Below are 18,530 nucleotides of genomic sequence, written 5' to 3'. Positions count from 1 at the left end.
AACATTTGGGGGAAAACAATAAAATGTTTCAAATAAAAAAAAAAAAAAATTGAAAAAAACCACATGGTTTTTTTTTTAAAAGCACTTACTTTAAACTGGTTTAAACCTATTTTTTTCTAGTTTAAACTGGTTTAAACCAACGTGTTTTAAACCAAACAACCCTGCCACTGGCTGAAACTTAAATGTAAATGTTAAGCATTTTAGTAAGTGAGTGATGCAGGAACTCTTCAGGAATTAAAATTATGGAACCTCAGTCAGTCGACAACCGCTTAAGTCGACTTTGTTTTAGTATTTCTTTGGAGTGTCTTGTGATTGAGGTTCCACTTTATATGCAACGATGGTACATAATTTTACTTTAATAAATTTCTTTGAATCCCGTGTCAATTTCAACGTGATTGTTGCATACTTCCAGTCTTGCATAATATAGACGAACACGCGAATGACGTTTGCAGAAAATTTTCGGGTCTGCAGAAATTTTTTTCAAACTGCTAACGTTAGTGAAAAAAAAATAATAATTTTTTTAAAAAAGAATTCAAAAAAAAAAAAAAAAAACCAGTTCTTTTCTGTTAAAGCCTTTCTCCAAAAGCCTTTTAAAGCATGTGTGTGTGTGAAAAAGTTAATTTTTTTCGCAGTTTTCTTCAGTTGGTAAAAAATAAGAACTAACTATATGTTATTGTAACAGTGTTGCCAGATTGGGGGAAATTTCCCCATTTTGGGGAAATCTAGTGCTCTCTGGGGAAATTTTGGGGAAATGGGTTTTGAGGAGAATTCTTTGGGGGAAAAAATTTTTTCTTGGGGAAAACCTGGGGGAAAAAACTCAAGGAAAAAAGAATTTTTTTTCTTATTTAGATTCGCGTCAAGAAGTCGTAGTTACATTGTTTGTATCGTCACAAGAGATCCTGACAGACGGAGAGATATCCAGACAGAGAGACTTTCAGCTTTATTATTAGTACAGATAAAGAAAGATATTGATAAAGAAGACAGAAAAAAAAAGAAATGGGGAAAAAAAAAAGGTTGGGGAATTTTATAAGAAAATTTGGTTATTTGGGGAAAAAAATTTTTTCAAGAGACAAAAATATTAGAGGAAGTCGATTCATTTTCTGAAAATATTAGTGGAAAAATAATTTTTGAATTTGGGGAAGTTTGGTAGAAAACATCGCTTTTTGGGGAAAAATTGGAAGGGAATTGGGGAAATCTGGATTTGACCATCTGGCAACACTGTATTGTAAAAAAAATGATTTAAAGCATTTTTTTTTTGTCTCTTTCATATTTGAATATAAATTTAATTCTTTATTCACAAGGGTGAATTAGGCAAAATAATTATTTGCAGAACATTTTCCAGTTAGGATTTGTGTTTGCAGAAAGCTTTTCATTTTATACAGGGTGTCCCAAAATTAACGCAAGATTTGAATTTGCCGCCATTTTTGCAATAAATGGTTGGCAACCCTGAAAAAAGAACAGTTTGACAGCTGAGAGTTTAGGGTCATCAAGAATGGAGCGTTATACGATCCAATAACGCGCTTTCGTTATTGAACAATTGTTTCAAAAATAATGAAAGTGGAGGCTGGTCAAGCAGTTACTGTTATTGGTATCGCAACACGGTGGTTGTGGGCTTGTCGACATAGACCTTTGAATTCAAATAACCCCATAAGAAGAAATTTAAAAATGTTAAATCACACGATCTAGGGTGCCAATCAGGGGCGGCAAATAGGAGGGGCGAGAGGGGGCGGTCGCACCCCCAAATTTTTCGAGCCGAATCGATAAAAAATAAGTAAATTCAACTTTTGTAAATCGCAAACCAATGTTCATTTTAAAAAATCTCTCTAGTTTTCAGAAATAGTTGATGACATTTCCAGGCACGAGCAAGTGTTTTCAGTTATTTCTAAGATGTCTTATGTAGGGTGTTTTATATAAAATGAATTAAAATTTTGTCATAAATTTTAATTCATTTTTTAATAAGTTATCATTTTTTGAACACTAATTTTGTTTAATATTAGACCCCTTTTATGACCACCTCCTGTTAACCAGTATGTGTTTTGTACCATACTGAAGAAACTCATATTTAAGAAACTCGACCCCCCAAAAGAAGTGCTGAAATGTTGCCCCTGGTGCAATTCTGATGACCGAAATGACCAGGAAATGCCTCATGCCGTCATTGAAATGTTTCACTCTCTCTAGCTGTATGGCACAATAACAGCCCATTTTTACCAACCCTAAACTCTCAACTGTCAAATGGTTCTTTTTTTCATGGCTGCCAACAATTTATGGAAAAAATGGTGGCAAATTCAAATCTTGCTTTAATTTTGGGACACCCTTTAGTTTCACATCATGAAACTTTTTCTCTTTTCTTAAAACATGTTGAACTGTTCGAGAAAAACATTGTAACTTGAATTCCCATCTAATATCTCATGATATTTGTTTTTTGGAGCAATTTCGTCTTATTAGCATGTGTTTCGCACGTACAAAAACAGAAGATTTTCTACCTGTTAGTCTTTGTGGTAATTTATTAAATGATATTCAATTAATTAAAAAAAATTAATTTGAATTTTGACATCTTGAATTCAAATTATGTTTTTCGCAATCACGAGTGTGTGTGTGTGTAGGCGTGTGTGTTTATGTGTGGGGGGTATGTGTGTTTTTGTGGCGAATTCAAATCTTGCAGTTATTTTGGGACACCCTTTATAAGTCTGCATACTTCCCCAGGCTCTAAACGGATCACCCGAACCCAGGCCATCGGGATCGGAGATGGCGTAGTGCGGGGATCTCGAAGAGGAGAGAGAGAGACCGGAAGAGAGAGAGATCGTTGCTCGTGTGAGATGGCGTGGTGTTAGCGTTGATGGTCGTGTACCGCAAGGAGCCCACCAGCGTCCAGGAGCTCCCCCTGACCGGAATAACGGCTGCCGAAGAGACTCCCCATGAAGCGGGAAAGACGCCCCCCACCTCCCCCCAGATGGAGCCCAGGGCCGTCCTCACCTCCAGGCCCAACTCACACCCCTTCCAGGTACAGTAAAGCCTGTAAAGTTACTCGACGTTAAATCCCGGTTATCACAAATTTGCCATTTCAACTGCGCTTGCGCGCGGACTTTGCTGATTTCAAGACTCTTGCTCAAACTAATTTAAAACATTTTAAGATTGTTAATAAATATGAGATAACAACAGATAAAAATTAGAAATTACAAAGCTGTCTTTGATTTAGTTTTTAGGCCTCGGTAAAGATTGAGTTTTGCGTCTTAATTATTAATGGATTCGGAGCCTGATTTTTCCATCAAACAGAGGCCCTTTTCAGGGCCAAATTTTTAACCACAGAAGAGCGTACTCGACCTGCAGCATCACTTCCAATACAAAGCGGAACCCTCAACCTAAATACAAATGTATAATACTAAGCTGTTTACGCCTAACGTAAAATATCCGCAAAAGACGGATATTTGTAATATTCCGATCATTTTTGAAGTACATGACGTGTTTAACGTTTACGTTAAAAAAATATTTCCAAACCAATAAGTATTGAAGTGTCATTTTTCTCTTTTTTTTTAATAAAGATTATCAGTTATTCATATCCGTAGTTTCATATAATGTATCCCGAAATCGCTGTGAAAATACTCTAATCGCTTTCATTAATTTGTTGGGACTCTAGCACAGCCTAAATATAAACAAGCAACACGAAATCTCAAAACAGAAAGCCCAAAAAGCCAAGTCCGTGCGCAAGCGCAGTTGAAATGGCAAATTTGTGATAACCGGGATTTAACGTCGAGTTGTAAAGTTGACCACCCTTGTAAGTTGACTGCTATTTTCAGGCACAGAATAAGATGTTATCATATAATTCAGCCTCTATAAGTTGACCACCTGTTTAAGTTGACCACTAAAGTACTGCACAGCAAGTGGTCAGCTCACACCGGTTTCACTGTACCGCCACTCTCGCACTTGTTTCGGTGGGATTCCTCAATCTTCGCCTATGTGGAAATCCGTCGTCGTACTGTTTTTTCTCCCGAGTTGAAGAGAAAAACTTGTTTTTCACTAAAGTGTGGGATTTCTTGATTACAACAATCAAAAACTGAAGTTGATCCTAATTCTAAAAAGTTAATTCTTTTTAAAATATAATTTTAAGTTTATAAACATAGTTTGCAGGGTTCGTACGGGTCATGGAAATCCTGGAAAGTCATGGAAAAAAAATAATCAAATTTCAGACCTGGAAAAGTCATGGAAAACTAATATTTTCATTATAAGTCATGTATATTTATTTAAAGTCATGGAAAAATGTCTTGGGCAGTAAAAAACAGGGTGGCGACAAATCAGGGAGATCAGGGAAAAGTCGGGGAACTTTATTAATCAGGGAGAAATCAAGGAATTTTGAAAAAATAACAAAAAATCAGGGAAAATTGATTTTATGAAGCCTTTTTTTTTTTGCGTTACAAAATTAAGTACTCTAATTCCCTACGCATTTTCCGTCAATTTTCTGTTCAAAAAACAGTAAAATTAATGAGGTACGATTATACACTGCCGCATATTGTTGCATCTTTTTTCCTCAACGTCAAAGTATTGAATCTTATTATTAACCACAGGATGAACTTTCTAAGATTGCTTTAATGTCTGTTAGGTTCTTTATTTTACCTAGCTTGAAATTTCCTTTTACGCTTTCAATGCTACGTAAAATAAACAACCATACAGACAAAGAGGAAGCCTTCATTAATGCCTTAGCTCCTTTGCCTTTATTTATTCCATTGTCTTGAAGTAATTAACCTACTGTAATCACGATTTCAAGAAGAAATCTTTGGTTTTTGAATTAATACTGATAAAAGCTTAAAAGTTATTACTTCTTCACGATTTTAATTTAATTGCTAAAATTGAACTTTCAGTAAAAAAACTTTGTTTTTTGCCATTATACTATTTGTTGTCGCCGCAGATTATAAAGGTTTTCCTTTCTTCAGACTTAAATGATTCTTTTAATTTATAACTAAGTTGTAGTCTTCTTTTATATATTTTAAAATTAAGAAATTGCTTTTTTTCTGTTTTTCTTTTTTTTTTTTTGCTTGTATTTCAAAGTTGTTTGTTACAAAAGCAATCTAAGATTTTTTTTCATTACATACTAAAATCATTTGAAATAGAGTTGACTTGTGTATTTAAGTAAATATCTTTACTTTTTATTGTTAAAATGCTGTATTCATTCATTAAAACCTATGTTCTTGATTAGAAAAAAGCTCCCTTTAAATGGATGTCAAATGGTTTCATCTTTTTTTTTTGCATAAATATGTCAATTAGTTATATAAGAATAACTACATTACTTCTATTCTCTCACTATTACTTGTTATTCTTGCAACAATTATTATATTGTTTGAAAATTTAGTTCAAAATAAATTCAACTACTTTTTAGTTCTATCATAAATACACACATGTTTTTAAGAGTGATTTTAATAGTTTCTTAAAATTCTTATGCTAAGTGGTGTTCCTGGAAGTGAAATATTTTTTTAAAAATTTTCTATAATCTTTCCATGTAGAAAAATTTAATATGCTGTTTTGTTGGGGTTTTTTTTTCCAAAAAAATTAACTTGATATGGTTTTTTTAACCATTTTATTAAAAAAGTAGCATTTTTTAAAAATATATCTTTAGTTCAACAATTTTACACAAGTTAAAACGTATAAAATACTGCATTTTATACAAACATACAATGGATTTCAAGTAGAGCAAAGAAAGAAAGCCATTATCACTGGTAACGTAAATCAGGGAAATTTGATTAACTTAATCAGGGAAATCAGGGAAAAGTCAGGGAACTTTTTTTCACCGTTCCTGTCGCCACCCTGAAAAAGTAACAGTAGCTAAAAGAGCGCTAGAAATATTGAGTGATTTAGTAATATTGCATACAAATTGAACGATCTCAAAAACAAATCCGAGTTTTGGAATCCAATTTCATCTGTTTCTGTAACAGCTGCTCGCCTTTTTTTGTAATGTGATTTTACTACAGGGGCGTCACTAATTTTGAATTAACCATTATTTTCAGCACTTCTTATATTTTGTATTTTGTAGTAGTGGACTTGCACATTCTTGATTTTGCCACGCCCCCTCAAAAAGTGTAATTTAATTGCATCCGAGTTCGTTTCAACTACTTGTAAAAAATTCATTATTAAATTTACCAGAGTTTATCTTAATATGTTGAAGGCTTTAGAAAATGAAGACTTGAGTCAGGCAATAGAACCTAGAAATAGGAGAATTCTAATACTCTAAAACAGTAGTGCCCTACATACAGCTCGCAAAACTGATCCTCGTGGTCAAATGAAATACAGTGAAACCTCCGAATAGCGGACAGTCAAGGGACCAGAAGTTTTGTCCGTTATTAGGAGGTGTCCGCTATTAGGAGGAACTACTTAATTTACCTTTTTCAAAATGGGCTGTTGTTCCCTTTGTAGAACACAATCGAAACAATTGCGAAAGGTTTACTACATTTTACATCAAGTGCAATTAATTTGTTTTTCGCCACAAATGGATTTAAAAGAAATGTTGTGCCGTGTTCGGAATTTTTCGAGCCATCCATTTGACGCCTTAAAAGAGCCTGTTCTCAAAGTCTTCTCGACTTCTCCGGCTTTCTCTTGGAGTAATACCTCGCTTATTGGGACGTTCTTTGCACGAGCAGCTCTGAACTATTTCATGACAACCTCGTCGATTTCACTGGTTTCTGGTTTGCGGAACTTTACATTTTTTAAATTTTCATTCGAACTTACAATCCACAGTTTTCAAATTTTGTCTTTATCTTTTAAAATTTCGCTGATTTGAGTTTTCTCAGCTTGAAAACGATCGGCAAGACAACGCACACTTATTTTTTCTTTTTTCGGCAATATCCAAAACATTATTTTTTTCTTTCAATCTCAGTCTCTTTCTTTTAGTTGCCATTTTGAAACTCAAATAATATTGTCACACAAATCAACTAAATCAACACGCCTTTAAGAAAGTTTGCAACTGCAAAGCTACGATTGCTACATGAAAGGCAGGTTCGTTTGCCTCTCAATTCATCTCAGGGTATGAATATCCCATTACCAACGGCGGCGATTCGGCGCAGCAACCCCCCTTCCCCCCACACTTTTTATGGTTAATTTATTTATTTTATTTTATGACTATTGCATGATTGACAGTTGGCAATATGACCTTGAATATGGGCAAATCTTTTTCATGTCTAAAAGTTAAACAACCCAACGAAACCACGGCGCCATAAAGCCGACTACTACCGGCGCCGGTCTGCTCAATTGGATCTCCTGAGAGCCCCAGTTAGAAAAAGCGCCCAATTTCCCCTTTTTTATCGTAACTTTCGAATAGTTATTGTGTACAAAATTCATTAAAATCTTAAGAAAAACGAACGTTAATTGTTAGACTGACATCAGTTTTCACTTATCTGCTTCAATGCTCTCAAAACTAGCCGTAACAAAATTATGACTTTTTTTTCCTTTTTCATTTTTTGCTGCCCCCAAAAAGTACCATGTCTTTTAGTTTTTTTTTCTGCCCCCAACTTTTAAGCCCCAATCGCTGCCTCTGCCCATTACCACCCTTTTAATTCCAAGAAACAGTAATAAGGAAATGACGGGGGGGGGGGGGAATATCAGTTGTGGAGGATGAAAAGCATTGTAAGGCAAGCAGTTACTAAGACATTCTGTGAAAAGAAAAAAAACTGGAAGTGCTACGATCGCAAGGGAAATTTTTTGTGAAATAACTGTCCGTTATTCGGAGTGTCCGTTATTCAGAGTGAATTACGTGGAATGGCCTATATTGAGGGACTGGGACTTGCAAAAATGTCCGTTAATTTTAGGTGTCCGTTATTCGGGAGTGTCCGTTAAGGGAGGTTTCACTGTATCTGGTTTAGAAAAAGGAATTTACTGAAAACGTGGCTTTATTTTAATGAACGCATATACTGTCAAGTTACATGGATGATTAGATGCACTATTGACACCAAAGGACAATGTTTTTATGAATTAAATTTATTATTGGAAACTTAGTAATGACTCATTTAATTTTTGTCCCATGCATTACTATTCGACCGCATTTATTAAATATTTGTTAGACATTTAAACATCAATGTATTGCATTCACTATATTTTTATTTTGCTTGAATTTGTATGATGAAGACAAATAAGAATAATTTATATTAGTTTCTGCAGTGTGCACTGATATTTTTTCAGTCACAAATAAGTGCTCTAATGAGGTAGTGGCACTCGCGTAACAATTTTTTCTAATGCCCATTTCCGGAAATTGTCAACTTTTACATGAAAAATTTTATGAAGTCCTGAAAAAGTCTTGGAAAAGTCACGGAATTTTTTTATCCAAATTGAGTATGAACCTTGAGTTTGTCTTTGACAAATTTTCTTTCATCAATTTTGAAGTCTGAATTGATCTCAGTTCTTGCTAGTGCTGGCAAGTTGTGTCCTCGGATAGAAATAACTATGGGAAAACCTGCAGTTTTTTCCACTTGACAAAAATAGATTTTTTGCAAAAGTGGCAAAAATAGAATTTTGACTGACATGACAGCTTACAATTACAGTTTTTTTAATTTTTTTCCTCAGCAAGTTAAGAAATAGACATTAAATATACTTGAATAAAATATTAATTTTGTGTTAATTTGCTTTCTATTTTAAAATAAAAAAATATTTAATTTACTTTAAAAGTTAAATATTTTGAAAATTCATTTAAAAAATTTAAACCTTGGAGCAATATTTGCATTTAAGGTAGGAAAATAATTGTTAACTTATAAAATTTGTAAAGGTGATTGATTGTCTTATAGAACAAGGTTAGTTTTTCTGTCCTCTTGATTATTTTCTTCAGAGATTGATTCTCCAGTAGTAAAGGAGAAAAACTATGAGCGAAATGAAGTCTTAATATTTCTCTCTATTGTTTGACTGCTTCCATCAAAATTAAAAAACTTAAAAATCTTTATAGAATCGCGAGAGAGAGAGAGAGAGAAACTAAACAATTTCAGTTGTTGATAAATTTACTTATCTTAAAGATATAATTTGTTCCAATTTTAAAACAATTGAACTTATAAAAATATGTAATTTGTTGTAGCAGATATTTAAAATCAATTGCTATTTATATTATAACATTTTTTTTTCAATTTATAAATTAATATAATTGATAATAAAATTAATAACTGAAATTTACAGTTACTATTCCTTAATTCACAGAATTCAATGCAACTTTATTTGTCATTGGGTATTTGCCATTTTCTTCCCATTTTTGCTTTATTTATTTTTTCACTGTCATGGTAAAAATACTGACTCTGATTCTTGATAAAGAGCATATGTTTTAAAATGAAATAATTTAAAATAACTTTTTTTTTTGTAAAAAAGTTATTTAAATTATTCCATTATACTTGAAATTAATAGTAACTTTTTTTGTGTAAGATACTGGAAGGCCAGAGAAAAACTACAGGACTTACAAACTGGTTGACCCTCTTAACTTCTTACTTGTTTTACATTTTATCCTTTTGGACTGTTACAGTTTATATTTAAGGGGACTGTGGACCTTCCAAATACTAGCTCAAATCGGTCAAAAATATGATTTTTTTTATTCCGTGGAAGTAACAATATATGAAGTGTGCTGAATTGTATGAAAAAAAACCGCTTGTTGATCTGATGTTTTATCACGAACTTATATGCGTTTTAAAAAAAGTAAACAGAGCGTGTTTTCGATTAAAATGGCTGTAAGACATGTAAACAAAGTTGGAAAACTAAGTAAGCTAAGTGTCAACCACGTAAACCAAGTTTCAATAAATTCTTACATTGGTATTACATTGGTCAAATATTTAGTCATCGTGAAAATATTTTTCGGGAGTTATTAAAATACGAAGATCATGAAATGTAGGTGAAATTCGACTTTAATGTCATTTATGTCGGACTGGAAAATTTGATGCTGACACAGATTGAAAAAAGAACCATGCCACTTAATTTTGTTCAATATGCTTCAAATCTCAGAATATGCTACTTTGGTAGTAGTTTGATCAAACTAGGTATGCATTAAGGTTTAAGAGAATTTTATGTTGCTTAAAAATATTAAAGTTTTCATTTTTATGAAATATTCGCAACAAAAACTATTGCTTTACTTGAAAAAAAAATACTGTGCAGTTAATAATGGACCAATCCTTAAATGGATACCCAAAGTTCTTGGTAATGTTCTGTTCTCTGGTAAAATACAAATTGTTTGACAAAAAAGCGAAAATTGAGTCGCATGAAGCATTTTAAAAATTTTATTTTAAATTTCAAACTTTTTAATTTTAATTAAATTTTTATTTTGTTGCTTTTTTTGCTTGACATTTTGCATGCTAATAAACTTACTAACTTTTATGCCCAGTTTCACATTTCAAAATTAATAAATAAAAGAAAAAGCTTTCAAGGTCCACCGTCCCCTTAAACATTTTTTCCCTTTGAATTTCATATTTTTACAATTTTTCAACTTTACATGTTACATTTTATATTTGTACAATTTCTAATTTTGAATTTTATATTTTTTACATTTTACATTTCTAGATTCTACCTTTTCATTTTTATATTTTACTCTGCTAAGTGTACTTACTATCTATGTGCACTAAAGTCAATGAATTCGTACGTTCAATACTACTGCTAAAAAAAACAACTTTTTGTGTAAAAAAAAAGGAAACCTCAAAGGGACGTTTTTTCTTTTTCGTTTCCAAGGAACGGCACCTTTCTCTGGACCAGCCGGTGAAGGTGGGGCGCTCGGTGGCGCGCTGCCGTCCGGCACACTACAATGCCATTTTCGACTGCAAAGTGCTCTCCAGGAACCACGCACTCCTCTGGTACGAGAACGGAAAGGTGAGTCTGTCCCACTCTGCGTTTGTCCCTGGTAAGACAGGGTGCTATATCTAAACCATGTTGTATGGAATTTTTAAATTTATTTACTTTTTTGAATTATTATTTTATCTATTTTTATGTACAGTCAACTCCCGCTACAATGCGATTCGACTTACGCGAAATGGTTATAACGCGAATTTTTCACGAGGAACGAATTTTGAAGCCAACATGAATTTTTTGCCCACGACACGAATTTCGTTGGAAGGAAGTATCAGTTTGGTTATTAGCTACTAAATATTGATTTCGTAGATGTTATTACAGCCCTCAAAGCATCACTAACGGCCAAACTAGTCTAGTGCATCAAATAACCACTCAGCATCTTTCATTTATTTATTTTTTTCATTCTAAATTTAAAAAAGTTGAAGAAATATAATGGCACCTTAGCGTCACCTTCAACTAAAGTTTGAAGATGGGAAGAAAAAAAAGTTTCTGTTAAAAGAAAATAAAAAAAAGGCTAAAATGCTCGATATGCTTGAACAAAATGTCGCCAGCAGCCCAACAATAAGTATGAGTGAATCATCCTTACATACAATTAAAAACCAAAACAAAACGATATCCGTAAAAGTTCTATAAAACGAACCTTGTTTCAATATTGGAGCTTGCAGAGCAGTCTAACAAAGCAAATGATTTGAAAATGGACGCTGCTCTTGTATTCAGGACCAGATTTGGGAATTGTGGAGCACCGGGGCAGCAAAGGAGTGGAGGCCCCTAATCAGGGTTTGAAAAGATCATATTTTCGAAAATATCCAATACTTTGATATATATCCGAATATTTGGATATATATGTATATATCCGATATTTTCGATTTAAAAAATTTCCATTCAAGTCATTTCGTCAAATAATTTTTACATTTTTGAGCTCAAGAAGCGAAAAGTTGTAAGGATGATCTGCAAAGTTTACCATTTTTCGGGTTTTTTTTACTTATACTTTATTTCTCTTTAACTCATATGTACAAATTACAAATTAAATGAATTTAAAAAAATATATTGCCACTGAAATGCTCGATCAAATAAAAAATTGATAGTAAATGGATACTTGCAATCAGGGCTTTCCGATATATCGATAATAATATTATTTTTGTACAAGCATTCTTTGTAGAAATACAAAAAAAAAAACATGTCTGGGAGAAAAAACGCAAAATTTGCTGACCCGTGAAAGCTGGGATATTTTGTAAAAACTTTATTGTGGGGGCCCCTTTGTTGTGGAGGCCATGGGGCAGTAGCCCCGCCTGCCCTCCCCTAAATCCGGCCCTGCTTGTATTGTGGATTAATGAAGAGATCAGGAAAAGGAGATGTTGCCACAAATTGAAACTTTATAAAAGAAAAGGTCGAGCAAAAAAAAGGCGAAGCAACCGTTTTTAAAAAATGTGTTAGATAAGAATAACAATTTGGTCATGGAGCATAAATCATCACTATCTTCATTTTTTATCTGTTAAATATTGCTACTGTATCCAGGGGCAGCATTTCAGCATTTCATTTTGGTGGTCGAGTTTCTTAAATATGAAACACCTCAGTATGGAACCAAAACACATATTGGCTAACAGCAAGTAATCATGACATGGGGGGGGGGGGATTGCATAGTTAAAGAGCCCCCAGAAAAGATATTTGTTCATGTGAGATATTTTTTTCTGAAATAGTATGTATTTTTGAAGAGTATTTATGAAAGTATATTTTTCATTGAGCAACTGAAATGTGTTTCTAGTGGAAGAAAGTGATGAATAGACGCATTTAAAATATGAGCGTAACAATCAGTTTAAAATACCGAGGCATTTTCTTGTGAAAATCCTGCAGCCACACCACTGCATGGGCCTTTCATATCCATCGTTATACAGAGCACTCAAGAATGAGATATTTAGCCTATATGAGGAAATTACGTCTTTAGTTAAAATTAACCACGATTCTTTTTTAGTTTTTTCCGTTTTGAAAAGGCCAGTAAAAGCTTCATGAATTCCTAACTATTTAAAAAATGGAAAACACCTGCCCTTGTCTGGAAATGTGTCGAATTCATCAACTATTATGGAGTACCAGCAAGATTGTTTTTCTTAAACATTGTTTTGCGATTTATGTAAATAGAATTTGCTCATTTTTATCGTTCCTCTCAAAAAATTTGGGTGTGCAACCGCCCCCTCTCGGCCCCTCTATTTGCCGCCCCTGACTATATCTACTGTACAGTACTATTATAGTGTATCATTTTAATTTTACTACATGCTGTGAGTATCGTGTTGTTTTATTTTTAGTCTTCCATTCCCATTGGTCATTCATTTTGTGCATCTTAAAGTATTTCATGTTGAATAACAGTTTTTTATTTTTTAAATACAGTAAAAGTTCAGTTCTTTATGCAAGAAACTAGTGTATGGTTAAGGAATGCTTTAGACCAGTTTGAAGGGTGTTTCATACCTGCCAACCCTTCCGGATTTCCCGGAAGTTTTACGGATTTTTGTGTCCTTTTCCGTTTTTCCGGTCATGAGCGAAATCTTCCGGATTTTTCACGTTTTGTAGGAAAAAAATAGTATCTCGCCAATTTTGGCGCTAACCATTCTTTTGTGGAACGCGGCACCGCGTTTTAGGCCAAGTAGCCAAGGAAAGGTTGCCGTAGGAGAATGGCACGAGAAGAAGCGGGGCAAGATTATGACGTCACGGAGTGGTACAGCGCATGACTTCATCGGGGATCCAATCAAAGGGAGCGTCGCGGCGGGCAACTAGGGGCACAATTTCGGCGCCGATTATCTTCTCATTCTCTCAATTCGAGCTGTTTTTGCTTCGTTCTAAGATGAGTAACAAATGTTATTTCCAAACTTTTAAAGAAAGCAATAAAAGTAATATTTACTGAACAAAAGTAATTTCAATTGATATGAAATTCATAACTAATATATTGTTAAATAAAAAGAGGATAGGGGTCCTGTTTGATTTTATTTTGCGCTAAAATCTTGTGGATAAAAATAAAAAAATCTTCTGGATTTTTTTTCTCGGAGGTTGGCAGGTATGGTGTTTATAAGTGTCTGAAAGTATTTGGTATGCTTTAAAAAATTTGCTTGCATATATTTTTTCACAACTCGAAATTTCGACTTACGCGAGGAGTCTTGAAACGCATCCATCGTGTAAGTTGGGACTCGACTTATGTACATAACATAAATTGGTGCAATATGTCTCTCTTATAATACAGTTAATTCGTACTGTGCCACATCAAAACCATGTTATAGTAGACTTTTTTTATAAATATTTTTCAACAATGTTGTAACTGGAACAAAAATAAAATTGAATCTTTTAAAGTTTGTTTAATATCAAAACCGGTTAGTATTTAATTCAAGTTTTGTACCATGTAACATAAAAAGGAATATAAAAAGTGAATCTGTATGGAAGAAAGGATTTTTCATCTCATTTCTAAAACTTCGCTTTTACCTTCTAAATAACAAACCATGTTATGTAGAAGAACCTAAAAGGTGATAAATAATCATTACTTTTTTTGTTTTTAAAACTATTTTTTTTAACTAATTTTTTTTAATGTATCTCCATAACATAAATCAAGGCAATATATGTGTTTTATTAAAATCATGTTGTGCGAAACTTTGAAATAATGTAAATCCAGGCACTGTGTACCTTATCAACCATTTGGACTTATGTTCTGTCCGTCTGCTTGGCTGTTAGGTCATCCCATGAATGAACTGACATTTTGTCCTGCACAGGACAATTCATTGCAGGGGGGGGGGGAGTTGGTCCACTTTTCTACTTGTCATTCTGTTGTTAATTGAATAAGCAGTTCAATTTTTGACCATGAGGTTAATTGAACATTTCTCACCATCCAAGGTTTTTTTGAAAGCGTTCGATTCCTTAACTTTTTTAAAATCAATTTTTTAACAGTAGTCTGTGAAACGTACCAACATGCCTAGGGTATGTTTGTCAGCATTACCAGGGGCCAATCCAGGATATTTTTCTCGCTACCTATTTTTGTGAAAGTATTGCATCATTCTATTTTTGTAAGTTTTTTTTATCAGCATTGATTTTGTGAACTTGTATAGAGGCATCCTAATTTTTGTAAAAGACAAGTAGAACAAGTGAAATTTTAGTTTGAAAAGTGTCAATGTCATCTAGTATTATTTTTAACAGGTTTCGTTTTTTGGGGAGGGGGGGAGGGGAGCTAAAAACCTAAGAAGTACCAAAAATACCGTCGTAATTTCAGCTTAATGGGCTATGTACTGTGTACAATATTGGAAATTATGAGAAAAACGGTTCCCCAAAACATGTTAAAAGATTGCGATAATATTGCATAAATACACTTAGGCGAGAAACAGCTAAAAAATTAGTTAAAATACCACAAAAAGGTTGCTGTTTAAGCAATTGCTCATATATACCTGCTTAGAATTTTATTTTATGAGTAAATTTTGTTTTAAACAGAGAAACAAATTTTATATTTTAAAATGCGAATCTTTGAAATTTTCGATGTTTTTGTGAAGATACCTGATTTTATTACTTGATTTTTGTGAAAGTACCTATTTCAAAACAAGGTTTTTGTGAAGGTACCGAAAAACGGTAGCAAAATCAGCCTGTATTGGGCCCTGATTACGATAACAATTTTAATGGTAAATAAAACCCAATACCGTAACAAACTTATGTTCTTTTGTGTTCAGCGTGAAAAAAAAAAGTTTGACTTTCAATGCGTCGTATTAAAATATTAAATTGACCAACTTCTATTGTTGCACTATTTATGTCAGAACCATACATTTTCTAAAGAATCTGCCAATTTCAGTCTTTATCAACTTCACTGCTATTACTTGAATTTTGCTTTTCTAATTCTTCTAAAAGTGGACCATCATACCAGTGTTCTTAGTCCAAAGAAATTCTGTCCTTTTTTTTTTATGTAACAAAATAAAGAAACTTTATTAAATCCATTAAAAAAAAAGTTGCAGACTCACAAAAATGACTCAGCACTGAAAAAATAACTATAATATTTGTTTTTGAAGGAAAATTTGTTCAATATAACAGTACTATGCGATTTTGTTATAGGATTTGTAGGATTATGGGTGCTATTTGTTGGTCATAAATTAAAATATTAATAGTGTTAAAATTATTGAGACCGGTCAACAAGCCTATGTGATTGATTTTCTTTGCTGAAAGGTTAATCACGCATTCCTCATCTAAGTTTTTGGAAAATAATTCAATCATTGTCTGTTTCATGTGAAAATAAAATTTGGAAAAGTGAAACAAAATGTCTGAAGCTGGATGTTCCTTGGACTAGGGCCCAAGTTAGAAATTTTAGAATGGTAGTCCTCATGTGCTGTGTAGAGTTGCGACCACATCGTTTTTTTTTTTTATAAATTTTTAAATCAATTCATACCTCATGGACTTGCGTCAAGAAAAAAATAGTAGGCATACCAGTACCAGTAGTGTAGGTGCCATGCAGGTGTAAACTAGTTACCTAAATAAAATACAAAATGGCAATAAATAGCTTTTTTGATATTAAAACCACTTTGTACTGCTACAATTTATATAATGCTCTTGATTTTAAATACTGCTTCAGAGAATTAAAACCATATTTTGCTATAAATTTCTTCGTGGGCTTTTTGAATTCCCCAGGAACAGACCTCATGAGCCTCATCTATATATATAAAAGTGGAGTTTGGTAAATTTGTTCCCTAAGATCTCAGAAACTACCCGGCAGATTTGGTTGAAACTTTCATCGTTTGTTCTTTTTGGTACTGGGGAGGTTTGTAGACCAGTTCGAAAAAAATCCGATAGATAGTTCCTTTTTTATTCTAATTTGTCCAAATTTTCGCATAAATGCCCCAATATGACGGTGAAAAAATACGGGCACATATTAAAATTATGTGTCCATCGAAAACGCTTATTTTTCTGGTGAAGATGGCATCTGTTATAAAGTTCTAAGTTGTATGAAAAACGAGTTATGAGCTTTTTTTGTTCCATGTTCGAAGGCTTTCCTCAACCCAATTCATTATTTAGTGAATCATCTCAACTCCCAGCTCATAGCTAGAATTGTTGAATATTTTTGTGTTTCGTCTGACTGTTTGAGGCTTTTCTCAAGTCAAATCTCAAAGCAACGTTTTTTGCCCAAGATTGGCTAATAATAGCTAGATTTGGCTGATTATTTTCCATTTAAACGGAACTTTAGTGAAATTAATGGTTTTTTTTTTATTATTTCTGCTGATTGGACACTTAATCATTATCCAATCTAACAGCAGGAACTTCGCCAAAATTTATGCAGAAAGATTTCAGTAGCGGATGCATTTGGCAGTTTTTTCAACTGTCGCACAGGCTGATTTTAAACAGTTCACACTTCAATAGACATACAAAGAAGATAAGACTCCATTAAAAAATAATAATAAGTATTAAATGATAAATCATTTTAAACATGTGAAGTTTAATTTCATATTTCGGAAATTCTTCAAATTTGTATATGGTTAAATTTCGTGTTTTCGTTTATAAATGAATACTATTTTGCTCTTTTTACTTACTTCTACTTTAGTTTTATGAGTAAGGAAGAAGCTAGATTTTAAATCACGTCAAAAAGGTGTGTTTTAAATTCTTTCACTTAAAACAGAAAACAAATGCAAGTAACGATTGTTTCTCATAATTATTGCTAACCCAGGCAACGCCGGGTATTTTTGCTAGTAGTAAATAAGAATGAATGGCTTGTATGTTACAAATATCCCAACTCTGTTGCAAAATCTCTAATAAATATTATTAATGTATCCTGATTATTTCTTTTCCCATTTAAAACAAAAAGTATAAATTTGTAGATTCAATAAAGCTTGTTAAGTTAAATTCAAGCTCCTGTAGTTGGGGCAAACCTAACCTGGCAGCATCTTGAAGACCACGCAGATACTAATCACAGCATTTTGACTCTGCTGGGTTATTTTGCTCTGACTAAAAGCCAAGGGGTGTCAGTGTGAAAATTGAAAATGTGGACATGACAAGAACAAGTAGTAGAAGACACTCTCGTCTGTTTTGAGTCGAGGATTGGTCATAGTAGACCTGGTAGGTCTGCTATTCTGCATGATGAAGAAAAACTTTTTAATGGAATCCTGTCCAGGATTTGAACCTCCGGAGTTGTGTACACTCAAAACTTTTTTAAAAAAACCTCTCATGTTGGGGAATGTAGGACAAAGTAAAATGGTTAAGAAAAAAAAGGAAAATGAAATATTTTTCTAATGAAATATGTTCTATTCAGTTATAGAAAATATTTTTACTCAAATGAATCAGTAAATAAAAGGTTTAATGAGTAAAAGAAAAGGTGCTGAAACAATAAACTGATAACTAAACTAGTCAGTTATTTAATATATGAAGAAAAATAAATGAACAAGTAAAAACGTGAATGAATAGAAAATTGAGTGAATGAATAAATAAATAAGTCTATTACAAAATGGAGGAATGTAAATGACTGAATTAACAAATTAATACGTTAGTGATTTAGTTAATGAATGAGCTAGCAAATGAAATAAACTATTTCACTTTGCCCCACAAGTACTTGACTGATTATAAAAAAATTTTGACTCTCAAATAAGCTTAATGTTAACTAAGTAAATATTTCACAGAGTATTAGGAGGTCTCAATTAATATTTAAAGTGTTAAGAACAAGAACATTATCATTTTATAGCAACAAAAGTAATTTTTGACTTTCAACAAAATATTACAAAATGAGTATCAATTTTGGAAATTGCCAATATTATCATACGAGG

General features: G+C 32.9%; 1 protein-coding gene across 1 annotated transcript in view; it reads left to right on the top strand.

Annotated features, from left to right (window-relative positions):
- Positions 1 to 2,800: 2,800 nt before the first annotated feature.
- LOC129216850 (sarcolemmal membrane-associated protein-like) overlaps positions 2,801 to 18,530 on the top strand; it is a gene marked incomplete at its 5' end in the record, with an annotated part of 105,097 nt that continues 89,367 nt past the window's right edge. Inside the window, 2 exon segments of the mRNA XM_054851062.1 lie at positions 2,801 to 3,001; positions 10,663 to 10,800. Of these exon segments, the coding sequence (XP_054707037.1) occupies positions 2,837 to 3,001; positions 10,663 to 10,800 (303 nt within the window).

This window comes from Uloborus diversus, chromosome 2 (assembly GCF_026930045.1).
Source record: "Uloborus diversus isolate 005 chromosome 2, Udiv.v.3.1, whole genome shotgun sequence".
Taxonomy (NCBI): Eukaryota; Metazoa; Arthropoda; class Arachnida; order Araneae; family Uloboridae; genus Uloborus; species Uloborus diversus.
This window is presented reverse-complemented; position numbering and strand designations above follow the sequence as displayed.